Source organism: Aulonocara sp. 'chitande type north' Nkhata Bay, linkage group LG11 (genome assembly GCF_057382095.1).
Source record: "Aulonocara sp. 'chitande type north' Nkhata Bay isolate Kocher_YH1m ecotype deep benthic linkage group LG11, A_spYH_male_GT1.1, whole genome shotgun sequence".
NCBI classification, from domain to species: Eukaryota; Metazoa; Chordata; class Actinopteri; order Cichliformes; family Cichlidae; genus Aulonocara; species Aulonocara sp. 'chitande type north' Nkhata Bay.
In genome coordinates this window covers 32,165,274-32,189,274 of record NC_141354.1, presented here as the reverse complement: position 1 = coordinate 32,189,274, position 24,001 = coordinate 32,165,274, and the positions used below count along the sequence as shown (strand labels likewise).

At 39.1% G+C, this 24,001-nt stretch overlaps 2 protein-coding genes across 4 annotated transcripts in view; one reads left to right on the top strand and one right to left on the bottom strand.

Annotated features, from left to right (window-relative positions):
• Positions 1–15,537, bottom strand: part of atg5 (ATG5 autophagy related 5 homolog (S. cerevisiae)) — a 49,587-nt gene extending 34,050 nt beyond the window's left edge. Inside the window, exons 1-6 of one of the 3 annotated variants that reach the window (XM_086312187.1) lie at positions 15,250–15,537; positions 14,665–14,823; positions 9,604–9,731; positions 8,282–8,360; positions 7,783–7,945; positions 4,266–4,360 (exon numbers count right to left, since the gene is read on the bottom strand). In XM_086312187.1, the coding sequence (XP_086168313.1) occupies positions 4,266–4,360; positions 7,783–7,945; positions 8,282–8,360; positions 9,604–9,731; positions 14,665–14,772 (573 nt within the window). In that variant the 5' untranslated portion in view covers positions 14,773–14,823; positions 15,250–15,537. The remainder of the gene's footprint in view (positions 1–4,265; positions 4,361–7,782; positions 7,946–8,281; positions 8,361–9,603; positions 9,732–14,664; positions 14,824–15,249) is intronic. The other 2 variants (XM_086312186.1, XM_086312185.1) reach the window with 2 other exon arrangements.
• A 27-nt stretch (positions 15,538–15,564) lies between these two features.
• dctn3 (dynactin 3 (p22)) lies at positions 15,565–20,655 on the top strand. Its single transcript, XM_086312188.1, has 7 exons — positions 15,565–15,735; positions 18,081–18,165; positions 18,489–18,575; positions 18,742–18,825; positions 19,037–19,095; positions 19,193–19,252; positions 19,481–20,655. The coding sequence occupies exons 1-7, from the start codon at positions 15,634–15,636 to the stop codon at positions 19,565–19,567; spliced, it is 564 nt and encodes a 187-aa protein (XP_086168314.1). The 5' UTR covers positions 15,565–15,633; the 3' UTR covers positions 19,568–20,655.
• The last annotated feature ends 3,346 nt before the right edge of the window (positions 20,656–24,001 follow it).

Sequence of the window (24,001 nt, the reverse complement as noted above, 5' to 3'; positions counted from 1 at the left end):
GTTTAGTTTGTGCTACTCATAGAGGAAAATTGTGAGTCGTTGCAAATTAGCTGGTGTCTTTCACACTAACGACAGACAACCGCAGCAATCTGCTAGTGACCAAAGCAATCATAAGGCGGCTTTTGGTGCAGCATCATCTTTGCAGCTGAGCTCGGCAGACGACCACTCACAACCAGTCAGAAACATGCATTTTTCTCTTGATACCAGTGGTTGACAGATGACTGCTAACAGTCCTCTACAACTGTGTTGTTGAAGCATAATCCAAAGAAAGGTCTGGCTGTGTTGAACTAGCTTCATACTACTCCTCTGGGTTTGCAATGAGTTTTTAAAAACATTGAACTTAAGATGATCAGGTTTAGCCAGACATTTTCAGACACTGGATATGTAACACTTATTGCTTAATTGAACCCTTAAAGTGAAATAGACCAGTCTTACATTATTGCAAACATAATACTAGAAGTGATGGAACAAGCCATCATGTAAACTATGTGGAAGATTTAACAATACACCAAGAGGTGTTATTAACTCGGTTCTATTTTGATTATTACACAATCCAAAACTGTTCCTACTGCTATGCTGTGTGATCATACAGGTGCAGCTGTGCCATGTCATATCGCCAGTGATGTCAATGTACGTTTTTACATGATATAAAAGTATCATATTGCAATATTAATGATATGGTTGTACAACGAGACTAGCCCAAGCATATCTGAGAACGAGAGCTGTGTGGCAGCCTCTGATGATGATTTTGTGGCTATAAAGATAGCTACATCAACAACCTCTAGAAAAACACAATACTTTGCAAAATATGCAAGAAGACTGTTACCGCTTAAGGTGCAAACACAACGCTTGTTTCACCACTCGAGGTAAAGACACACTCGAGGTAAAGACACAATCGAGGTAAAGACACACTTGTCGAGCACAACCAAGGTATGAAAGCACGCGAGGAGGATATATTAGCAAAAGTAAACAAATGACTCAACCGAGCATCTCTGGATCAGTCACTCGTTGCACTCCATATGACAGGAAGAGCAAACGGTGGATAGAAATTACTGATGCGGTTACCTGGTGGAAAATCAGGGCCTTAAGCAACTGGTTAAAAACCTCAACCTATGATAAAAAATATTTTTTACCTGAGATGTTTTAATTCACTTTTTAATTTGTGGCAATATGCATGCCGCTAAAGAGTTACAAGGTTAAGTGACTTTAGTCATAGCACTATATTACAGCACTTCACTATCCTGCTGCTGCTGGCAGCTTATTAAAATAAATTCACACTTTAATTTAAGTAGTTTGTCACCAATGACAGAAGCTCGTTGGAAAAAAAAGGATGGAAAATGCTCTTCATTTGTTTCCGCGAATAACCCTGCTGCCTACAAGCTGCAATCATGAGAAAACATTGCTTTTTTAAAATTTCAGAAATATCATTCTTGGAAATTTCCTTGAAATACTGTGAAGTAATTTTGTGTCTATATTGCCCACACCTAGTTGGAGGTATGTAATCAGCATGTAATAAACTAATAAAATAAAGGAATAAATGCCGCTTAACTTTGTCAATTAGGAATTATTACTGAGTTATCCCCAATTAGCCTCATTACCTCAAACTGTAACTATGTCATAAAGAAGCATTAAGTCTGTAGACATAACACCGTAGAGCACAGCATTTGAGAGAAACGACAACAAACAAAAACAAAAGGGTGTCTGGTCATCTAGGTAAAAGCAAAACGTTGCCTTTCTAAAAGCAGGCTACTTACTTAGCCACAGTTACTGCTCAGCAAAGCTGTGCCCTACTTATGAAACAGTACAGACATTCATGAGTTTTGGTTTCTCCAAACAATTTTTGCAAACTTCTGTGGACACTCATCGCACTTTAAGACCGTGAAAGTAATTGCCAGCACTGCAGAAAGCTGCAGTATTTTTAAGATCATAATGAACTGATTCTGTTCCCACTCTTCTTTAGACTTTCCAGACTTTCTTTGGTTGTAAATATTTAGCAGTTTGTAAGACTAAAACCACACCATCTCCACAACAATCCAGACTTTTCAGGAATGATGCTGACATTCTCTAGTGTATTTGGAAATTACAATGTGAGCTCGTAACAGGCTTTGATGCTACAATTGTCATGAAACCAACACAGCTCATAAATGACCATTGAAACTTTCAATTAAGTCATGAAAAATGTCCAAAAGTAGAAAGGTTTGGGTTTCTTCAACCCACGAGAAGTTACATAGCTTTGTGGCTGCAACAAGTGCATGTCTGAGAGGGCGGGCTGAGCTGGTTGGACTGCATGTTTCTGTGTACCACTTTAAAGCGTCGCTAATGTTTTATTACTGAAAACAAGAATGCTTTTGTTGAAGTGTAAAATGTTTTATTTATGTGCTGAAGATGTGAAAGTAAAAACAAGCATTTTCAGCTTTGAATTTCATGCAAAACAGTCAGCGCTGACAGTGACTGACAGCTGCTGCGTCGCCCTTGTTGTTGTGTAGAATGTAAATGCTGCCATATGTGGAGCCCAGCACGTCTAATTAAAACTTAAAACACTTGATAATAAATCGTCATGATGGGAAATTACCAGCAGTCACAGCAGATATGGTGACGGAAAAATATGCTTAGTAGGAAAGTTCACTCTAGCATCTTACCATTACACTGAAGTCCTGCTGTGCTATTAACATCTACAAATCTCTTTCGGTTCCATAACATAACACTTGACACAGTCATTTAAGACCAGATCTATTTTTTGCACTGTTTGCCACTCCATTTTTTTCATATTATATTTCCTAACTTGCCTTGACAGACTAAAGTTTTAAATTGTTCACAGAACAACAGTGATGGGACTTTCTGCACTCACAATGAGGCATTAGACTCAAAGCAGACTGTCAACATGTTTTGCTACAAAATTCCAGATGTGTTCATGCCATTTACTTCCCTGACTGGACTGAATGATACTCTTTGGTAAGATAAAAACAGACTTGTTTTATATATGTTTAGAGCGGTGCTACAGATTCGTCCATTAGCATGCCATGTTTTGTTGTAGAACTGCATTTTTACTCATTCTGTGAACTGTACCAAGTACTCTAGAAGTTGCAAAGTTCATTTTCCAGACGTTTTTCGGCCATTTGTGATCGGTGTAGAAACCCCCAACACTTGACTCAAAGCGCTTTCCCCCACTGTCTGGCTTGCGACGGCTAATGTTTTCCAGTTGCTTATTCATCCCTTCTTTTTTCTGTGCTCCAAAGGGACTTTTTACCTGAGTCAGGATTAAGCTATATCGGCGTAGTGGAAACACCCGACCTGAGGCTGCTTGTCTGCCTGCACCTCCTTAAACCAGACTGAACCCTTAGGCTTACACATTGGCTGAACATGGGTCAATGAAACTCCTGACAAACTTGTGGGTGTTACAGGTATCAAATGTACAGGGACAAATGAATAACTTCCCCAGGAACCCAGGCACAACGGATCACAGGCATATTGCGAGAAATATTTTGGTTTTTGATTTGCCTACATCATTTACAGAGCGACTGTTTTATCATAGGTCATGACTACAAGTAGGAACATGTAAAGCAATGAAGTTACGGGCAGCATGAAAAAGAAATTAAAACCACCTACACTCAGGTGTCAGGTGAATATTATGACTGGCATGTAAATCATTCCTCTGCAGACTTGGTTGTGTGTTCTAAACTGAATGAACCAAGGCTCTTATTGTTTATTAAAGTTATGACTATACAAAGAAAAGGTCCAAGAAGAGGTTAACATGGATGACTGACAAGATTTTCTTTTACTGTTAATGTAGAGTTATAGCAGGCAGAAGCAATGTTTACCCATCCTTAGGTACAATTCTTAAATTGTGTAGGAATTATTATCTGAGGGTTTAAAATTAAAGGAAAGAAGAGTTCATTTTATCTTTCATTTCATCAAGAGTTCTAGTCTTTTCTTTCTTTCTTTCTTTCAAATCAACAGGCTGTTTTAAATACAGATCGTGATTCCAAGTAATAGTTTTTGTGACCTCAACAGTAGACTACAGTAGACAAAGAGAGGCAGTGAGTAGCTGGAGAAATCATTGGTTGATTTATCTGCTAAAGAAACACTCTTTACTTTTGCACAGCCCTTTGGCACCATCTACAGGGCAGAAGAGGAACATTTCCCTTTCAATGAATTAAAAATACATTGTGCAAAGTGGAAATACTATGTTCAAAGCATATTTCTGTGGGGGAAAGAGTTTGGTTTGTGGTTTTTAAGTTTTACTCGTGTGTCCTTATGTATGTTACCTGGTATATCCTGAAAGGGATGTATCTGAAGCCTCCCTCCTCAGTGGGGTATTCCATCAGCTTCCTGTTCATGGCCCAGAACTGGTCGAACTTATCTGACACAAAAACAGACACATAACATAAAAATCACACAAAGATAAAACTAACTTTTTAATAGGTCATCAGTATGCCTATTAGACCCCGTCCCTAAAAGATTACTCAAATAAGTCTTACCATTAATAAAAATTATTGTTATTACACTTTTTTCTTTATATATCACAAAATAATTCAGGCTGCTGTTCCTAAGTAATTCCTTAAAAATCCCTTACTTGATTTCAAACCTTCCTTTCATTCTGAAAACTCTTCCAATTCTTGTTGTAAATCTGCTGTGCGATAGTTTGCAGAGGAATGATTTATTTGAAGAGTTTCAGTCAGAATTTAGAGTTCACCATAACAACGAAACAGCGCTAGTGAAGGTTACTATTTATTTTTTATGACCTTAGACAGTTGACTGATCTGTGCTTGTCCTGCTCGACCTCAGTGTGGCACTCAATGCCACCTACTACATTTTATTACAGAGAGTAGAATACACCGTTGGTATTAAAGGAAATGTACTGTGCTGCTTTCAATTGTACTAATGTGATAGATGCAAACTTTCACTTCCTCACAGACAAAAGTTAGCAACGTGGCTCCACGGGGTTCTCTGCTGTGACCAATATTTCTGACATCACACAGTTATACTGTTAGAAAACGCTGTGCTGATGCTGATTACCTTGTAATATTTATCTCTAAAGCCAGGTGACATACATAAACTTTTTAAACCACAGGTACATCTTACATCTGTCATTTTTACTTCTAAACTACAAAAAAAAAATTTTGATTATTGAACAGAAACATGGCGTCTATCCAGGCATTTACTCTGGATAACATTATCCGGCCTCCAGCAATGCACTGAGGAATCTTAACACTCACGAAACAAATGCCTAGGATGGCCTTAAATATACGCAATACTATTAAAATGAGAAACATCTGCCTCAGAGAGCTGTTCTATAAGTCTTCAGTTCATCCAGATCACTGCAGCAACAGTACTAACAGGTCCTGGGTTGCTAGTGGACTGGGATGGTGCTGCTTGTAGTCCCTTCTACTTAACAGACAGTTCTTCCTTTTAATGTCCCCAAATGCTTAGGGCAATGACTCTCAAAGTGTGGGCCGTGAAGATTAAAATGACTCACAGTGACATAATTATATAAAATGTATTTACTTATATAAAAAGTGAATGGAAACTGGTCATAGGAGGTGGTCAATTTGTGGATTAACTCATTAGTCTGGCCCTCATTTATTGCTCTTATTTTGAAGATTGTGTTGCAGTGGCAATGAGGGACACATATGTCTGGGTATCATTAGCAATTTACATAAACAATAAAAACAACAGCCTGTGTTGTTTATGTTTACTACATAAAATTTCCAAGGAAATGCATCACTTTCACTTGAATTTTAATTAGTGTGAAGATTTAAGATTGGGTGCATGGTCTCTATGGGATTTTCTGGTTTTTAAGTGAGCTGGAGCGGGTGCAATATAAAGCACTGTTGTTTTGAGTGGGTGTAACTTAAATTAAAACTGAACTGAATTGAATACATGCCTAGCCTAAGACATGTGCTAGAATGAGAATGAAATTGTTCTTTAACTCTGAGAAACACCAGTTTTCAAACACCTCAGCACCTTCAAATGGAGGTTAAAGTAAAAGATAGAGACGCGTCACTAAAACTGAAATTTAGTGTCAGTATTACTCGGGCCAACTGTCAAAGCAACACAAGAATTTAGTCTTTTAGTTACAGTGTGATCTTTCACCATCAAAATGTTTCCACACAGCATATGCTAATGTCAAACCCCCCACCTGCATCCCTGCCTTACTTTCACATGAACAGTCTGTTTTTCTCTCTCCTGGATGAAAGTTTGAGACCTCTCTGTTTCTGGTCTGTTTTGGATGTGAAAGTTTTAGTTCAGATTAAGTTTCATCTTTCACTTTCATGTCTGGGGCCAACTCCTTCTTTTTGGATAGGTTAAAAGGACTTGCTTCTTCTCTGTTAAATGCAGTTTTAAACAAAACCCTCAGTTAAAAAAACAAGTTCATAACCTTATCTTTTTAAGAATCTTCTAAATTCACTTTTATCTGCCTTTTCATAATAATGTGATATTTTGTTATTTTCACACCACGAGTTTCAGGGGAAAGTGGGAGAGAGACAAGCAGCTGAAGTTTTGCGGGTTTGACACCCTTGGGTTTTTCTGCAAACCTGTTCGACTCTTACAAATGCCACATGCACAGTGTGCAGTTTTGACAGTTATGGGATAATAACAACTATAAGCAAACTATCTGAGAGATAGGCATTAACAATTTTCACATCCATAGAGTATGCAAACTAACCAAAAGAACCGTTAGATGCAGACTTATTTGTAATAATATTCATATAAATGGCTTTTGCTACTTTAAGCAGAATTTATTGTTCAGGATGGCTGGTGTGTTTACTGTTTGCCCCAGTCCAAGGATACCCTGTGTGCCTGCAGTGAGCTCTGTTAATAAATGGAGGCAGGGGAAAAGCACAACCAGTCTGTGGGTCATTCTTGCTTTGCTCCATCAGCCAAAAACACTCTTCTCCATGTCAGCCAGCCATGGAGAAGAGTGAAGTTATAACATACAAAGAACTGAAACTGAGTGTTGACAACGTCAAGAAGTGCTCACTGCAGCCACCTTCTGTGCTTTTCATCCTGGATTTTTTTTTATCTTTAAGGGTGTTTTTTTGGCAGTTCTTCTTTTCCTGGTGAACTCTGCTGTAGTTTTGGTCCACTATCAACCAGTCAGCATCTGGGAGACGCATATGTCATCCACTTCCAGCGATGTAGATGTAGCATTTCGGAGGACTGCACGGGAGTGCGTCAGCAGTTGGTATAAATCCCTCTCTCCACCCTCTCGAAATGGAAACGTGTACACAGACGGACACATTTGCAGAACTATAAATTCCACTTTACACATTTAGATATAAGCGTGACTGGTCTGGAATAACATTTGTGTGCTCTAATAATAACTAAGAAGCAGGCAATTATACAGAAAACCAAGATGACACATTTGCTGCTGAGTGGTCCAAAGGGTGGCTGCCGTCCTGGTGGTTGAAGTGTTTATAGTTACCATTTTAATCAGCTTGACCAGCAGACATTCCAGGCACATCATGTTGCAGACTGGGTTGCAATTCAAAAACAAGCACAAGTTTTACAACAAACCACAAATCAGAGGCATCCAGTTCTCCCTGACACCTCTCCCAACACAAGCTTTGACTATTCTATAAAGCCGGTAGGAGATTAATCTGCTTGGAACGATGATGTGGAAATACAAACTGGTGGGCGTTTGGAAAGAAGTTTGCAAACTCAGACCGTCCCTCTCTTTGGTTTGTTTATGCATCATGATCATCTGCCAATCTGTTTGGATGTATTCTTTGTGTGCATGTCAACGCCACACCCTGAAATGGGCATGTGCGTGTGTCTCACCGTTCTGCAAGCCCATCCACAGCTGTTTGTGGTCTTTCTTCTGCATGTCATTGACAACTTGGCTCTTGTGCTTCAGGGCGTCGGCCTCCTTGATGCTGGACATGAAGTGAGCCTCTATCACAGAGCTGGATGGGCAGTGGAGCAGGTCCTGATCTGGAAAATTCTGACACATATTCACATGGCAAAAATATTTAAAGCTCGATGATGGGGATACCACAAGAAACAGGAAAACATGTTCTCAGGCCATTTTATTTACACATCTACAAATAATTAACTGGCAATTAACACAGTCTTTTTGTCTCTGCTTTGGTTCACCAACCAGAGTAATCCTCTTCATTCATCCCTATTTCAATATTTTGTTGTGTATTTATTTCCAATATTTTGTATTGTATTTGTAGCTGAGTAAGTAAGAGGTTTAACAGAACTTCATGCTTCTAGAAACAAATTAGATAGGAGCGCTAAGACTTATCAAATCAATAAACTTGTGATCAGCTCTTACCTTAAAGTGCACAGTGATGCTCCAGGGTAAGACGCTGTTAGAAGCATGGAGGTCAAACAAGACTCCAATTGGATAGTGCCTGTATCCATGAAATGCAAAAACAAAATTATGGTACAAGAGAAAAACCTGTTGAATGTTTGTGTTCAGCATCTGTTCCCAAAGCCAAGAAACTAGTTTTACCCCTATCTTTGGGCTTGGAAACGTTTAAGCTGATCAGTTGCATCACCTGTAGACAGTAGAGTAGACAGGAAGCAGGGAGAGAGACTGGGAGGAAAACACACTGGAGGTGGCCCAGGACTGACTGAAATCCAGACCCCTGTAGAAGCCTTTCAGCTGGTGAGTTATACTAAAGATTATGACTTATACTAGAGAGTCTAGTCACATCTTTACATAGATCATTTTATCAGGACTTTGTTTCACATAATCCTATGTTTTTTCTTTTGCGCGGTGGTTTGGTAAGTTTAACCATAACATATAATCATAACAGTTTTAATCCTAACTTCCAGTGTTTAGAAAGGGGTTTGTAACACCCTTCGATGTTTCAGAAATGAAGAGGCTTTTCTTCATCAGAGCCTAAAATAATGCATGCATTTCATGTTTGTACTCATATGCTAATCATACTGGTTATCATAACGGTTAAGATAAAATTACTTTTCTATATGACAATAAGTAATTAATGACTACTTTTTTATTTAGCGATTTACTATTACTTAGGCTGTGAAATAGGCTAATCACTTGTGTTGCACTACTGACATCTTGTGGCTACGTGCTGTAATTCCATCTTTATAACTGGCTCTGATTTTAGCAGTCAGTAGACACAAAAGAAATGCAAATACTGGCAAAAGCTTCTGTGCTGTTCTCGAATGCTTGATAGTGGCATGAATACATAGTCCTGACTGCACAACGCTTTAGAGAACATATATGTTTACATAAGGCAGCAAAACAAAAGACAATTACATCAAATAGATTATTTATTCCCAATGAAGAGATTTGACTACATTTATTTTCAAGATGATGCCTAAATATAACATTAAACCCCAACCCAGTTTCCAGATAATACTGCTAGCTGTAATATGGTTTCAGTCTTATAAAGTAGGACAATAAACTAACTGGATCAGCCAAAAGACATTTCATCAGTAGACATTTCTATAAAAATAATCATGACAGTAACAAACTTTAAACATGATAAGCAGAGAATGAGATTCTGTTCTTTTAACATTTGTCTTCCACGAATGCCAAACCACCATCTTACAACTGGAAAAGTAAAACTCCATTGATGCACTGATTGAAATGAGTTCAAACAACAGCAGTTATTCTCTCACCATTTGAGTGGCGTTCCTTCGTACTCGAACCACATCTCCTCCACATCCTCTGCTCTCATCACTTTGAGGAAGTGCTTTTTCACCTTGTCTGTGACCAGAGTCAGGTAGCTCACTCTGGGTAACAGCAGCTGATAAAGTAAGAGAACAGGGGAAGAGGTGCATTAATAAGGGACAGTCTGTTACTTTGAACTACATGGTAGCCGTGGGCTAAATTTAGAAAGTGCACATTAATGACATAATGAGCAGCTATATTGTGTGTCTGCTTGGTTCTTTGTGTATTAACATCCAATATTACAGATGAGTAAAATGTCCTCACACAGTTGTGAATTAAAGACACCTATAAACAATGAATGAATTATTTTGTTATTTTTTCCATTTACTGTGACATATCATATATGTCACATAACAGCAGACAACAATCTATAGAGTAACTGTAGCGTCATGTTGTACATTTTTGTGGTGCATGTGAGCCATGTGGCATAGCTACGGCAACTACATAGTAACTGCTGTTAGATCACAATCCCTCAATTCACTAGAATTAACCACATTCAAAGATTCTTAACACTTAATTTACATGGATACCCTGAAACTTGAAGTACATGTTGGTTGGGACTTGTAAACAAAATAGATTATTTGCATAATCTATGGCCTGTATTCACAGGACTTCTTAGGACTTAAGAGTAGCTACTAGTGATAACTGCGGTATGCTCTACCCTAAAAATAAATCCTGACAGAGGTAAAAAATTTTCACAAAGCACCACAGCCCTTGAAAGAACTCTCAATGTGAAAAAATGTTAGCAGTGGACAGGAGGACTTTTAGAAGGAGACTCATCAGCAGAGAAGGAAATGGTAGAAAGACAAAGTGTAGAGCAACCATTTTTCCTCCAAGTGAGGAACAAATTCGCAGTTTACATATTTGAGTTAATTAATGGGTTTGTTTTGGGTTTTTTTGGTTTGCTTTTTTTTTGAGAAGATCCAATTATCACTAAAGACTAGCATAAGAGATCAGTAAACACAAACTGAAGCTGCCATATTGATATTCATGGTGTGCTGATTAACTCAAATCAATCAATGTACTTAGTTTCATACAAGAAAACACTCCACTTGCTGGATGCCTTTAAACAGCAGAGCAATTGTATCTTTTTTTCTCTTACAGTCTGTACAGCAGCTGATTGAGACAAGGTAGAAATAGTTGTATCAGAAGTGTCAGAAACCATAAAATGGAGTTACAGTGTAGCAGTAATTACTTTGATTTGTTAAACCACAGTGATCTCATTATCGTTTACAGCATTTTCACAGTCTCAAACTATTACACACTTAATTTAAATTGCCACGGTGTTGCTGGTGTAAGTTTTAAAAGCTCATCATTTATTTCCCTTAGGATAAACAGATAAACAGAGTAACTTACAAAATATCCCAGAACGGTGTATAAACACAAGCAAAAATTATAGGCATGTCATTGTACTTCGGCACAGACTGGTTTGTAATTCCAAGTATTGTGTAAATATTGTCTAAAAGCTAGTGTATTCAACTGAAATGTCCATTACATTAGGTCAGTGATTCCCAATTGGTGTGCAGTGCAAGTGCAATTGTGTTCCTTAAGGGAAGTCCAGGTGTGAAACTGGTTCACCCGAAAGACAAAACTCCTAAACACAAACTTAACAATGCGGTGTATGCTGTACAGTGCAGCGAGGAATGCCCAGACCTAGAGCTGGGCGATATATCGAGTTTTTAAAAAATATCGATATATTTTTATACGAGATATAAGATGTGACCATATCATTTATATCGATATAGTCTATGTTACGTTATAATTATACTTGTGGAGCCGCAGGTTTGCCTCTCTTTCGTCCACTTTCGTCTTTACGCAACGTTACTCGGCCTCGCCTCTCCTTCACTGAACACAACTCCCCCTCCTCCCCCATCGCTTCACCTACAGGAAGCGACAAGATGGACACGGCAAATCTCCGTTAACGAGTTACTGCGCATCGCCCCGTGCGTGGGGCTGGACGGCGTCAACGTGTTAGCTAGCTAACCACGCTAACGCCATGCAGCCCAGAGGTGCTGCACGGACTAAAATCCTTTCATTTTCTCAAAAGTTGGCAGCGTGCCTTATGTATGAATTCTGGTTGTGCTTGATGGCCGCGAACCGATTTTATGTGGAACACGGCGCTCAGCAATCTGTCAAAAATGTTTGAGTACGACTTTGGTAAGCTACGGAGCTGCACCGCTTGATGGATTGTCGGAGCATTACGGCTGAGCCTCGCGGAGTGATACGTACTGTGCTTCAACGTAATATTACCCTACTGTGTATAAGGACCATAAATGGCACCTGTTAAGAGACGTGGTTGCGAAGTGGATTTCAAACTCCAGGCTGTCAGTCACGCAGTAGAAGTTGGGAACAGAGCAGCTGTGAAATCTGTCTTTGTTATTGTGCTCAGCGTCTTTTAGTTTACATTTTGACTGCACAATTGTGAGCTTTTTGTTATGCACAAAAACAACATTGTTTTCTTTTATTTATGGAGCATTATTATTTAATAAATGCTCATAATTTATTTTTGAGTAAATTTTATGTACATCTGCTCTATGTTAATAAAAGTGCCTGTGTGACATCTGGGACACAGCTTTGACTAAGAACTCTCTTTTTGTTCTTACTTTATGGCTTTAAAAAAATATATCGAGATATATATCTTATATCGCCATCCAGCTAAAAAAATATCGAGATATGAATTTTGGGTCATATCGCCCAGCCCTACCCAGACCTCTACATCGGAGAGACCAAAAAGCCACTTCACAAGTGCATGGCACAACATAGAAGAGCCACCTCCACGGGACAAGACTCAGCGGTTCATCTGCATCTAGAGGACAAAGGTCACTCTTTCGAGGATGCCAACATTCACATTTTGGACAGAGAGGACAGATGGTTTGAAAGAGGAGTGAAAGAAGCCATTTACGTCCACTGTGAGCGACCATCTTTGAACAGAGGCGGCGGTTTACGACACCAACTGTCTGCCATCTATAATCCAGTTTTGAGATCACTTCCCAGACGCCTTAACGCCCACTCACATCCTGGGCCATCTGACCTCAGGAAATCACATGATAGGGTGGGACCAGGTTTCACAATGAGCTCACGCGAAACCCTGGCTGATTGTGACCCACACCTGCTTTCACACCTTGGCTCATGTGATTAGTTAGAGGATCATCAGGGGGTCATTTGTCCCTCTGTGGGGGGAAACTCCCACTGCGTTTAAATCTGGGGCTCTCCACCATTTGACCTTAGAACTGAAGAAGCTTCTCGGATGAGAGGTGAAACGTCTTCAAGCAACTCGAAGTCCAGACACTTTTCTTTCCAAGCTCCTTTGACTACGATGACCTGGATGACTGAGAACCTTCACAGACATATCTATATGTACTTGTATTTGTTTTTTTATTCTATATGATTTTTGTCTTCTTGTTCATTTATTTGTAAACCACTGAGTCTGTAACAAAAACTGATACAGCAGACATATACAAAAGTCATGAGCCACCCCTCATTTCTTTGTATTTTCTTTAGATTAATGGAAAATGGGAGCCGCAAGTTACTGAAAAAAGTGCAAACATACATGGAAATACATTGAGTTTCCACACTTCTACCAAGCTAAAAATCTGTATTTGGTATATCTGGTCTATTCGGGTATCCTTCTACTGCATTTTTTATGTGGGATCATAGCCACTCAGATGCTTTCCTAATGGACCAAAATCTGATGGCATTTTTCTGCAATCATAATTCTAGCAATTTTGACCAGATACTCAACACACCTGGCTGAAATGTAGCCCGAAACTGTGACAGTCTCCAATGCACTTTACAGATACACACTGTTCTACGTCTTTCCTGACCATCAAGTTTGGATTTATCACTCCATAATATGTGTTTTCAGTCCATTTCTTGTGTATCCACATCCTTTTCTCCCTGTTTCCCTTCCTTAAGAATGGCTTCTTGACAGCCACCCTTCCACTAATTTCTGATGAGGCTTCAGTGAACAGCAGATAGACAAACTGAAAGATTGCACCTCTACTGTGTCAGATCTTTGCTGTTTTCTTTTCTATTTCTGAAGGGTGTGAATTTCAGATACTTCTTATCTGCTCCAGATAGTGTTTTAGGCCTACAATTTCCTATTCTGCCTTCCACCTACCTAACCATTTTCCTGTGCACCACGCTGAGGTAAGTCATGTTTTCACCTAATAGTTATACGTGAATCACTTTATTGGTGCAAAAATACTATTTTATGCCTGTCAAACTGTGTTACTCTTGGCAGTTTTTATAGATTCAAATAAAGTGATGTGAACAAATGATTTGTTTTCCCCCAACAACACATTATATAATTTAAAACAGGTTCCTTCCTAAATTTATTATACATAGATACAACAGTGATTCATTCCTTGAGTTAGGTTTTTTGCTTCTTTTATGTTTGTATGATTCATTGGACGGTGTAAAGTGGTTTAATATATATATATATATTATTTTGAGAATGGTCAGCTACAGGGACTGTACTGAAAATGAGAGCAAAAGGAGCCACAGTGTTCAACGCCACTCAAAGCCAAAGCAAAAAAAGCAACTGCAATAATGTCTGGCTACCTGGAAGTATAAAGAAATGTAATTTTCGCAAGCAAGAACAAAATGTTTGAAAAACACTTTGTTAGATGATACTTAGAACTACACCTATAATCTATGTAGGTTTGACTATTTCACTAATGTTTTCGGTTCAGGTGAGACCACAGCCTGGTCAGCTACACCTCCACACTGAGGTAGTTAGTTCCTTCATTTTGCTTTGACAACTCTTTTACATCATTCTTATCCTAGAACTCCTTGCTGCTGAGTGGATCCTCGGAATGCTTATGAATATGGGTCATGTACCCTTCTGTAAGCAGGCTTACAAAAGTTAAATAAGAGGCTTCCTTCTGACTGTGTTGTCTGAAGGACTTCCTTGAAGCATGCTTCGTCAGAAAGCATTAATCTCCAAAAACAAAAGTTAAGTCAGGCCTAGATTTTGCATCATGTTAGATGAGAACAACTGTACTTACATAATAAGCCTCGGCTTCCCTCTCAGTAACCTCATCCTGGTTCAGAGTGAAGCAGGTGGGTATCCGGCCGAACCAAACGTCTCTCAACACGTCCTTGTCATCTGCCATGCTGCTGCTCCCAGTGGCACATAAAGAATGAATTCCTCAAACAGATGCCTGCTTCAGAAGAGATAAATCGCCTACTGTCAGCAAAAGATCGGAGCATGATTAGCAAGCAAACACTGACAAAACTTTCAGCATCCAAACGCTGAACCTCAGTTCAATAACCAGTGCAAGTTAAGCTAGCACCACGTTGGCGCACTTCAGGTTTGAGTAACTTAGATATCTCTTAAGTAAATTGCCAGTGAAGTTATTTCTAGGTTACAGTTCAGTGATAGGTCGCTACCTATCTCTTAGACCTCCAAAGGAACTCCAAAATTGTCGAACTACGCAGCTGTAGAGCAAAAACTGATGTTAGCTCGAGGGCTAAGTAGGCTAACTTACCCAATGGAAACATAATAAAGAAATGTTTAAAGTCCAATTACAAAGGTACTGATAATATTTCCCACAGACAGACACTGTGAGAAGGAGATGGGGGAGCCTTACTTTTTAGTCGATATTTTGTAGATATATTGAATGGAAAAGGGGCCTATGTTGTCATTCCCCCGCTGACACCGGAAAAACAGCAAAAATATCCAATTTCCCGCAAAACAGCGACCACTGGCGACCGCTATTCTTACTAAACCAACTACAGAAATATACCAAATGATCTGCAATTTTACGTTGAAAAAGACACTAAAATTTTAAAAATAAATATTAAATGCTTAAAGTATTTTAAAGCGTTGTAGGTTTTGCATCCATCCCCCACCAAATAGCCGAGTGGTAAAGAGAACCGGGGGCGACGCATCATCAGTATGCGACGGCCCTTCTCAACTACGTAGCTCTCCTCCGCCTGTTTAGGATCTGTTGTGTTCATCGGCAGCTCCGGGAATGGATAAAACAACTGAGATGGATAACCTGGAAATGCGTCTCCGGGCGCTAGAGAGTCGTATATATGGCGAGAGAAAAAACAAGAGTGGAAAACCTGTAAAGGTTCGCTTATATTATGTATATCTGTATATATACTAGTTGTTAGCTTTGCGGAGCTAACGTTGGTTGTGAGTAAACGCCCTTTTTTAATTTATACACTAGAATGTCTGTGAAGGTTCTCAGTCATCCAGGTCATCGTAGTCAAAGGAGCTTGCAAAAAAAAAGCTCCTTTGACTATACACTAGAATGTTAGCAGAAGTTGTTTTAGTTGTTCAATTTAGTTTCGCACAAATATGAGAAACTTACTTTCCTGCCCATCAAGAAGCTATTCCTTTATTTTCATAACTGTTGGTTATTTAGCTTTCATCTGTTTAGATTAAAAAAGCTGTGCGTTGTAACCTGGTTTTTGTGGCGCTGTGCTTTTGTGTCTGTTCAACTTAATCATAATCAACAATACAATAGTCTGACACGGTTAAACGAAGAAACCTCGGCTAGCTAGTGATGAGATGCTTTTTGAGGCGAGGGGACTCAGCAGGGTATCATGTGATCTGGAAAAAACACTCTGGCTTACAAAGAGGCATTTAAGTTGGTTTGTTTTCCACTAGATTTTGTCATTCCAAAGGTGGAGATAGTGCTACAGTGTGCTGTTAGGCTTAATTTACTTTAAATTCAAAGATTTAAGAGTATTATTGCCATCTCAACACATGAAGTAGCATAAGAGGGAACAAAACTAAGGAATGAGGTTCCTGTGAGCTAAACGACTAAAACAGTAATACGATTTAAAATGCTTTCTAAATTTAGAAAAACAAAAGGTATCATGTATCTCTACTGGAGAGAAGGAGAATGAAAGTCATAGGAAGCATGACAGAATGCATGTATGTGAATAAGGAGACAGGTGTCATAGGGAAGAGCAGGGGTAGTGAAGATGGACGAATTTACCCATGGTTTAGCCATCCAAAGTAACAGACATTGCACAAGAGAGGTGAAGAAGAGAATGCCTGCTTTTTCTGGTCCTGATGCTGCACAGCCTGTGACATGAGATGTAATACTTCTTTCCAATGGTCATCTGTGGAAACCATTATCCAATATGTACTGCAAAAAGCCAAATAAGACCTTAAATGTAGTAATATACAGACTAGGGCTGCCACGATTAGTCGACTATCAAAATCATCAACGACTAATTTAATAGTCCACGCGTCGTGTGAAGCTTTGTAAGATCCCAAAAGACACAGGAATAAGTAGGATTTGAGTGTAATAACGGGCTGAAACAGAAGATGGCAGCACTGCATGTACAAGGATGCCAGCTGCCGTTAAACCCCAAAGAAGAAGCTGTGTCCCAGAATTCATAGCGCGGCCCTGCTCAGTTTCCCAACAATGGCGGCAGCTAGTTAGTTTTAATATTACTCTTATTATTCTTTCTGGGTCACAAAATAAACGTTTAACATATTTTCAGGTGAGAATGTAGCTGTGTAAACTTCAAATATGTGCTCGGTTTATCAAGACAACACATATTTGCAAAAGCGTCCTGACATTTTTGGAGACGTCTGCTATCCACTAGCTCGATAGCTAGCCGGGGGCAAGGCTCATTAGAGCCGGTGAGAACACCGGACTCCCGGCAAATCGTTTTCAAACCCACCGCCGTCTTTCGCTACTCAGGTTAAACATGTAATATAAGTCACTTAGATAACTTAAAAATGTTATTGTTTGGCTTTTTTTAGTATTTTATTTGTTCCTGAGTAAATCGGTTTGGCTGAGATTAAAGTTATAGTTTTTACACAACTGAATAAACGTCAAGCAGACGACTGATTATCAGAAGTGTGAGATGCTCCAGAATTTACTCCGGTGTCCTGTTATATTTTAGATAGCAAGGAGCAGACGGTTGAGTTTATTAAACTTCACCGAAACAATCTGCAAATTTCATTAAAATTGAATAAACTATCATCTTGTCTTTATTTTTTAGTTAGCACATACACTTAAAGCTGTAAGCTAATGATGGTTATATAGGAGCAGATGCATGCTGGTGCAATAAGCTGTATGTTGTACGTCCAATGGACGCCTGATCTGATTAGTCAACTAATCGCAAAAATAATCTGTGACTAGTCGACTATCAAAATAATCGTTTGTGGCAGCCCTAATACAGACAGCATATATTTAGCCTGCATCGCGCTAATTCTCACATTTCTTTTAGGATAATAAGATTCCAGTCCTCATAAGCATAAGAAGAATTTTTTTTTGTAAAATGCCATTATTATTTTTTATTGGTACCTTCTGTATCTCCCAATGTCATATAAACTCTTGCATGTATTTTATGTGCTAGCATACTCCCCTATACCACACCACCAAAAAGCAACAACAACAACAAAAACCCTTGCTATCAGGATGATAACCACTAACTTTTTCCCCTGCAGTGTGCAGAGTCATTGGCCAGGATTCAGGCCGGTCTGACCAACACAGCCAATAAGAGAGAACGAGTAAAGATTCTGCACAAGAAGAGTGAGTCACACATTCTGCCAATCTCTCAGCCCCTACACTTTAGATTATTGGCTTGTTGTATTTTTGTGAATATATATTTTTAACATTACTCTAAATTAGCAACTACTTTATACTGATGTGGTTATTCATATTATAATACCTTTATAAACTGATGTGTTTAGTAATGTGGCTACTGAAAATTAAAAACTTGAAAGGGCTCTAAATTTCTGTGACAACCTTTAACTTTCAAGACACCAAATGTTCTTGCAGAATTTTTTTCTTTATTTAGATTTTAGACTGAGTCTATTGAACTTTAAATCATGCTTATTGGTGTTGTGGTGCAGTTGAGGACCTCTTAAAGTACTTGGACCCTGAGTTCACAGACCACATCACTGTGCCTGATGCCATGAAGCTGGAGTTTATCCTTGCAGGTAAGAACTCTTAAAAGTTCAAATGAAAACTAATATTACTGAGGCATACACAGGCATTAACTTTAATGTCGATTGCTATATGTGCAAATTGTATTGGTATTAAATTTTTTATATATATTGTAAACAAGTAGAAGCTGAATCCATTTCTTGCTCTGTCTCTTTGCAGAGGAGGACTTCTTGCTTTCGCATGCTGCTTTACTGGAACAGGTCAGCAACCTGCAGCCACTGCTGGACAGCACCTACATCAGAGGTGAGTTTCACTTTGTAGGACACATTAATACCCAACAAAACAATGTCTGTTTTGTTCTTTTATATTCCTGGCATCATTTTGGAGGGATCTTATGCTTAGTTTTGTTACCTACGTTTAGCCAGGGGTTTCAGCCTGTTTTAAATGGGTGATAGATGTGCCTATTGTAGTACTCGATGTTTTACCTCATCAGGTCTTGTTTTTTTGTTCACAGATGTACCAGAACATGCCACCAAGCTGCAGCGCTTGTCACAGATTCACATCAAACAGCAGGTAGCCCTTTCTTTCTTTCTCTTTCTTCCCCATCTACTCCTGTGGGTTTGTCTCTCACTAGGTTTTATGTGTAAATATTATTCTGTTTGTTTTACAGGACCAAAGTGAGGTTCAGTCACAGGAAGTTAAGAAGCTTTTTGAAGAATACAACAAAATGGTACACTTCAATTTTTAAATTCCAGTGATTATGAGAACAAAGCTATACATATATTCTTTGGGTAAACAAAATGTAATAATCAATCAAAAACATCTTAAACTTAATTAGCAAACTACCAAAGTTTTTTTTATCTATAGCTACTTTGGTCAGTCATGGAAAAATTCATAATACACAAGTTGTTGCTGAGATAAAGCTCCACCCACTGACAGCTGACCTCTTGATTGCCAGATGTTCCTGTTGTCCAAGCAGTTCACCCAGTGGGATGAGACCCTGAGAAAAATGGAAGAGGCCAAAGGAATCCGACCTGTGGAATAGTGATTATCAACATACGTTCAGATGACGAAAGTGGAAAAACACTGCACTGTGGTGGGAGTGTCAGATATGTGAGGCAACGGCATCACCACATTTCTTTCTTATTTTCTTTCTTTTTTTAAACATTTAATTTATTTGAATTAGGTGATATAACTTTGATAATCTAACCTGATGTAAGAAATCCTCAAAAGTGTAAGAAACAGTACATTAACAATTCCAGAAATAGTCACTGCAGATTGTAAAATATTGAAGGCAGGTTTGTCTTCCTGCTAATGCTGGTGGTTCCAAACTGACACTCATATTGGAAGAAAATGGGTTTCCTGTAACCGTTTATTTGTGGATGAATTCACTCCTATCATTAAACTTGTAGTTGTTATGCTGTTTATTGTCAGACAAAAGTACTTTACTTGTAATGTATTCCTGTCCTCCTTACTGTAGGCATGTCACAAGACTTAAATTGCTCTTCCCCCAGTTCAAAAACACACACCTAGTTACTTCCCTCTGGATGCTTCTTGACATGACTTATAAAACCTTACATTAGCTTCAGTATTTTTTCCAGTATTTGGTTTGAACAATTTCATTATATCTGATTTATCTTATAGCAAATAAATGTTGATAAATAAATATGACTTTTTGGGGGGATATTCAAAAGTGTTGCATGTTGTGTGTATATGAGTCTTACAACAGAATCTGGATCTGTTTAGGTCTGTTTGTGCATTCTGATGTTTTGTCAGTTTCTAATAGGTTACTCAGCCATTTTTCACATTTTCACAGAATAGATGAGATTGGAAACTTGGAAATAATTAACCACATCAAGAAGCAATGTAATATTGTCACTGTATGTTTACTCCAAAACAACACTGAACACCTTAATACCTATGTGCTTTACAAATTGAAATGGCATGACTGACTGAACATTGACCAAGAATTATTTTTGCTGCTGTCTCATGTAAGGCCAGAAGTACAGCACTTTTTATTTTGTTCGTAACAGCTCAAAGAAAAGGTGAGACTATTTTTTGCTCGTTGAATATTGCGCAGCATAGATCAAGGCACATAATATGTTGCTTACTAAAATTGAAAATTATGCTTCAGTTGGTTGGCTCCAGTGTTTTTATATGCTAATAGGTCAGTTATTCAGTTATAAGATCAGTCTCAAACCAAAAATTCATTTTGTTCCCTGAGTTCTGGCAAGAATGGCCCAAAGGAAGGTAGCTGCTAATTCTAATGAATATAGAAAGTATGAATTGGAATTTTATCAGGTATGTTATGCTATATATAATCAAAGGTTGAAAAGAGAGTGGCAGAAATGTAACTAAAGTTTTATGAATTATGTGTTTGTGGCAGCTAGATAGCATAGTGGGAACATTGGCTGTATCCCAATTCAGGGTCTGCAGCCTTAAAGTACGCAGCCTCAACGATCCTCAAGGGCCACATACTCAAAGACCGCTAAGGCCGGAAGTGCGAGGCTTGTGAAATGGGACGGTCTAGCCTCTGTTGCGCTGCCCAGGTTGCCTAGCAACCATGATACTAACAGCTGGAAACGTGTCATACAGCTTTGTTTGACAGAAATGAAGGAGAAAATCTGTTGTTCATTTGTTTGTTTCTTTCTACATGAGCTTTGATCATTCTCTGTAAGATTAAGCTCAGCTATTGAACGGCGTATATTTTAAAGTAAAGGCTTTAAAACCAAGTTAGTACAAACGTCACTAATGTCACATAACTTTGCCGACATGTGGCCAACAGTAATGTTTTAATGTTCTTCGTTATTAAACATTTGCACATAAATAAGTGACATAATATTCAGTACTTAAAGTTTACTCTTCGGCCGCCCCTCATCTGCCGTTTTTTTTCGGCAAAATTATCCACACCCACCGCCGCGCTATGCATTCTGGGATATGTTGGGCCACGAAGTCTACACTGCCACAGCCTTAAAATTCAGGGAAATGAAGGACGCATTTCAGGGCCGCATTTCGAGCAGCCTTTGAATTGGGACAGCCTTCGGCGCGCCGCTGTGACGTAATCGGCCTTGAAATGCGTACTTTAAGGCTGCAGACCCTGAACTGGGATACAGCCCTAGTTTGCCTTTGGAAATTTAGGTTGGGGCTTTGACGTGTGTATCCAGTAAAGGTCCCCAAGCTAGGCATCCCATGCTACCCAAGCCTACCTTGGATATGTGCATTATATGTAATCCATCCCAGACCTCAGTCGCTTAACAAGGTCCGCGTCAGATATAGAGGAAGGGAGAATTCAATTCAATTTTATTTATATAGCGCCAAATCACAACAAAAGTCGCCTCAAGGCGCTTCATAGGTACAGAGAAAAACCCAACAATCATATGACCCCCTATGAGCAAGCACTTTGGCGACAGTGGGAAGGAAAAACTCCCTTTTAACAGGAAGAAACCTCTGGCAGAACCAGGCTCAGGGAGGGGCGGGGCCATCTGCTGCGACCGGTTGGGGTGAAAGAAGGAAGACAGGATAAAAGACCTGCTGTGGAAGAGAGACAGAGGTTAATAACAGATATGATTCAATGCAGAGAGGTCTATTAATACATAGTGAGTGAGAAAGGTGACTGGAAAGGAAAAACTCAATGCATCATGGGAATCCCCCCGGCAGCCTACGTCTATAGTGTGTGAATGTGTGTGTGAATGGGTGAATGACTGAATGTAGTGTGAAGCGCTTTGGGGTCCTTAGGGACTAGAAAAGCGCTATACAAATGCAGGCCATTTACCATATTGCAGCATAACTAAGGGAGGATTCAGTGTCACCTGGTCCAGCCCTAACTATATGCTTTAGCAAAAAGGAAAGTTTTAAGCCTAATCTTAAAAGTAGAGATAGTGTCTGTCTCCCGAATCCAAACTGGAAGCTGGTTCCACAGAAGAGGGGCCTGAAAACTGAAGGCTCTCCCTCCCATTCTACTTTTAAATACTCTAGGAACAACAAGTAGGCCTGCAGAGCAAGAGCGAAGTGCTCTAATAGGGTGATATGGTACTACAAGGTCATTAAGATAAGATGGGGCCTGATTATTTGAGACCTTGTATGTGAGGAGCAGGATTTTGAATTAAATTCTGGATTTAACAGGAAGCCAATGAAGGGAAGCCAAAACAGGAGAAATATGCTCTCTCTTTCTAGTCCCTGTCAGGACTCTTGCTGCAGCATTTTGGATTAGCTGAAGACTTTTCAGTGAGTTTTTTGGACATCCTGATAATAATGAATTACAGTAGTGCAGCCTGGAAGTAATAAATACATGAACTAGTTTTTCAGCGTCACTCTGAGACAGGATATTTCTAACTTTAGAGATGTTGCGCAAATGGAAGAACGCAGTCTTACATATTTGTTTAATATGTGCGTTGAAGGACATATCCTGGTCAAAAATGACTCCAAGGTTCCTCACAGCGTTACTGGAGGCTAAGGTAATGCCATCCAGAGTAAGAATCTGGTTAGATACCATATTTCTAAGCTTTTCAGGGCCGAGTACAATAACCTCAGTTTTATCTGAATTAAGAAGCAGAAAGTTAGCGGCCATCCAGGTCTTTATGTCTTTAAGACATTCCTGCAGTTTAACTAATTGGTGTGTGTTACCTGGCTTCATGGACAGATAGAGCTGGGTGTCATCTGCATAGCAGTGAAAATGTATGCTATGTCTTCTAATGACGCTGCCTAAGAGAAGTGGAAAAGGCATCAGGATGTTGTGCTGTTGGAATGCTACTACGCAAGTAACCTCAGTAGAAGAGGCTGCATGAAGAAGATGTGGGACCTACGGAATCTTCAACACTAATGGCGAAACAACTAGTAGCTCAGTGTTCCAACATCTGGAAGAACCAACTGCTATAGCAACTTAGTGGTAAGTGAATATCTCAGGCAGCAGAAATACTAGAAAGAAGAGGAGGAACCATCATGGAAGGACACACCCATGCACAGCATGTACCACCAGCAGATAAAAGAAGTGGCTGATACTGAGAAATTGGTTTGCTTATTTCATTATTTTTTTGGTATTTCATTTTTATCAATTAATTTTAATGTCAGCAGGTGGTATCACACTCAAACAGATTGAACAGTGGTAAATCCATGATTTAAATCTCCTGTTCCACCACATCCCAAAGGTGCCCTTGGTTTGGGATCTGGTGAATGTGGAGGTTGATGGAGTTCAGTTAAGTCATTGTGATGTTTAAGAACCCAGTTTGACATGATCACAGTTTCGTGATATGGTGCATCATCCTTCTGGAAGTAGTCATCAGAAGATGGGTACACAGTGGTCATAAATGGATGGACATGAATGGTGGAAGTTCGAGGAGAGAAGTAAGCAATTAACTAATAGGAGAAATTATGTTTAATGATCAAACCAAGTTAACTGATGAATCCCTGAGATTCTAAATCTGAATGTAATTTTTTTGCAATGATAGGGAAGATTAAAACACAATCACTTGTGGCTCATGAT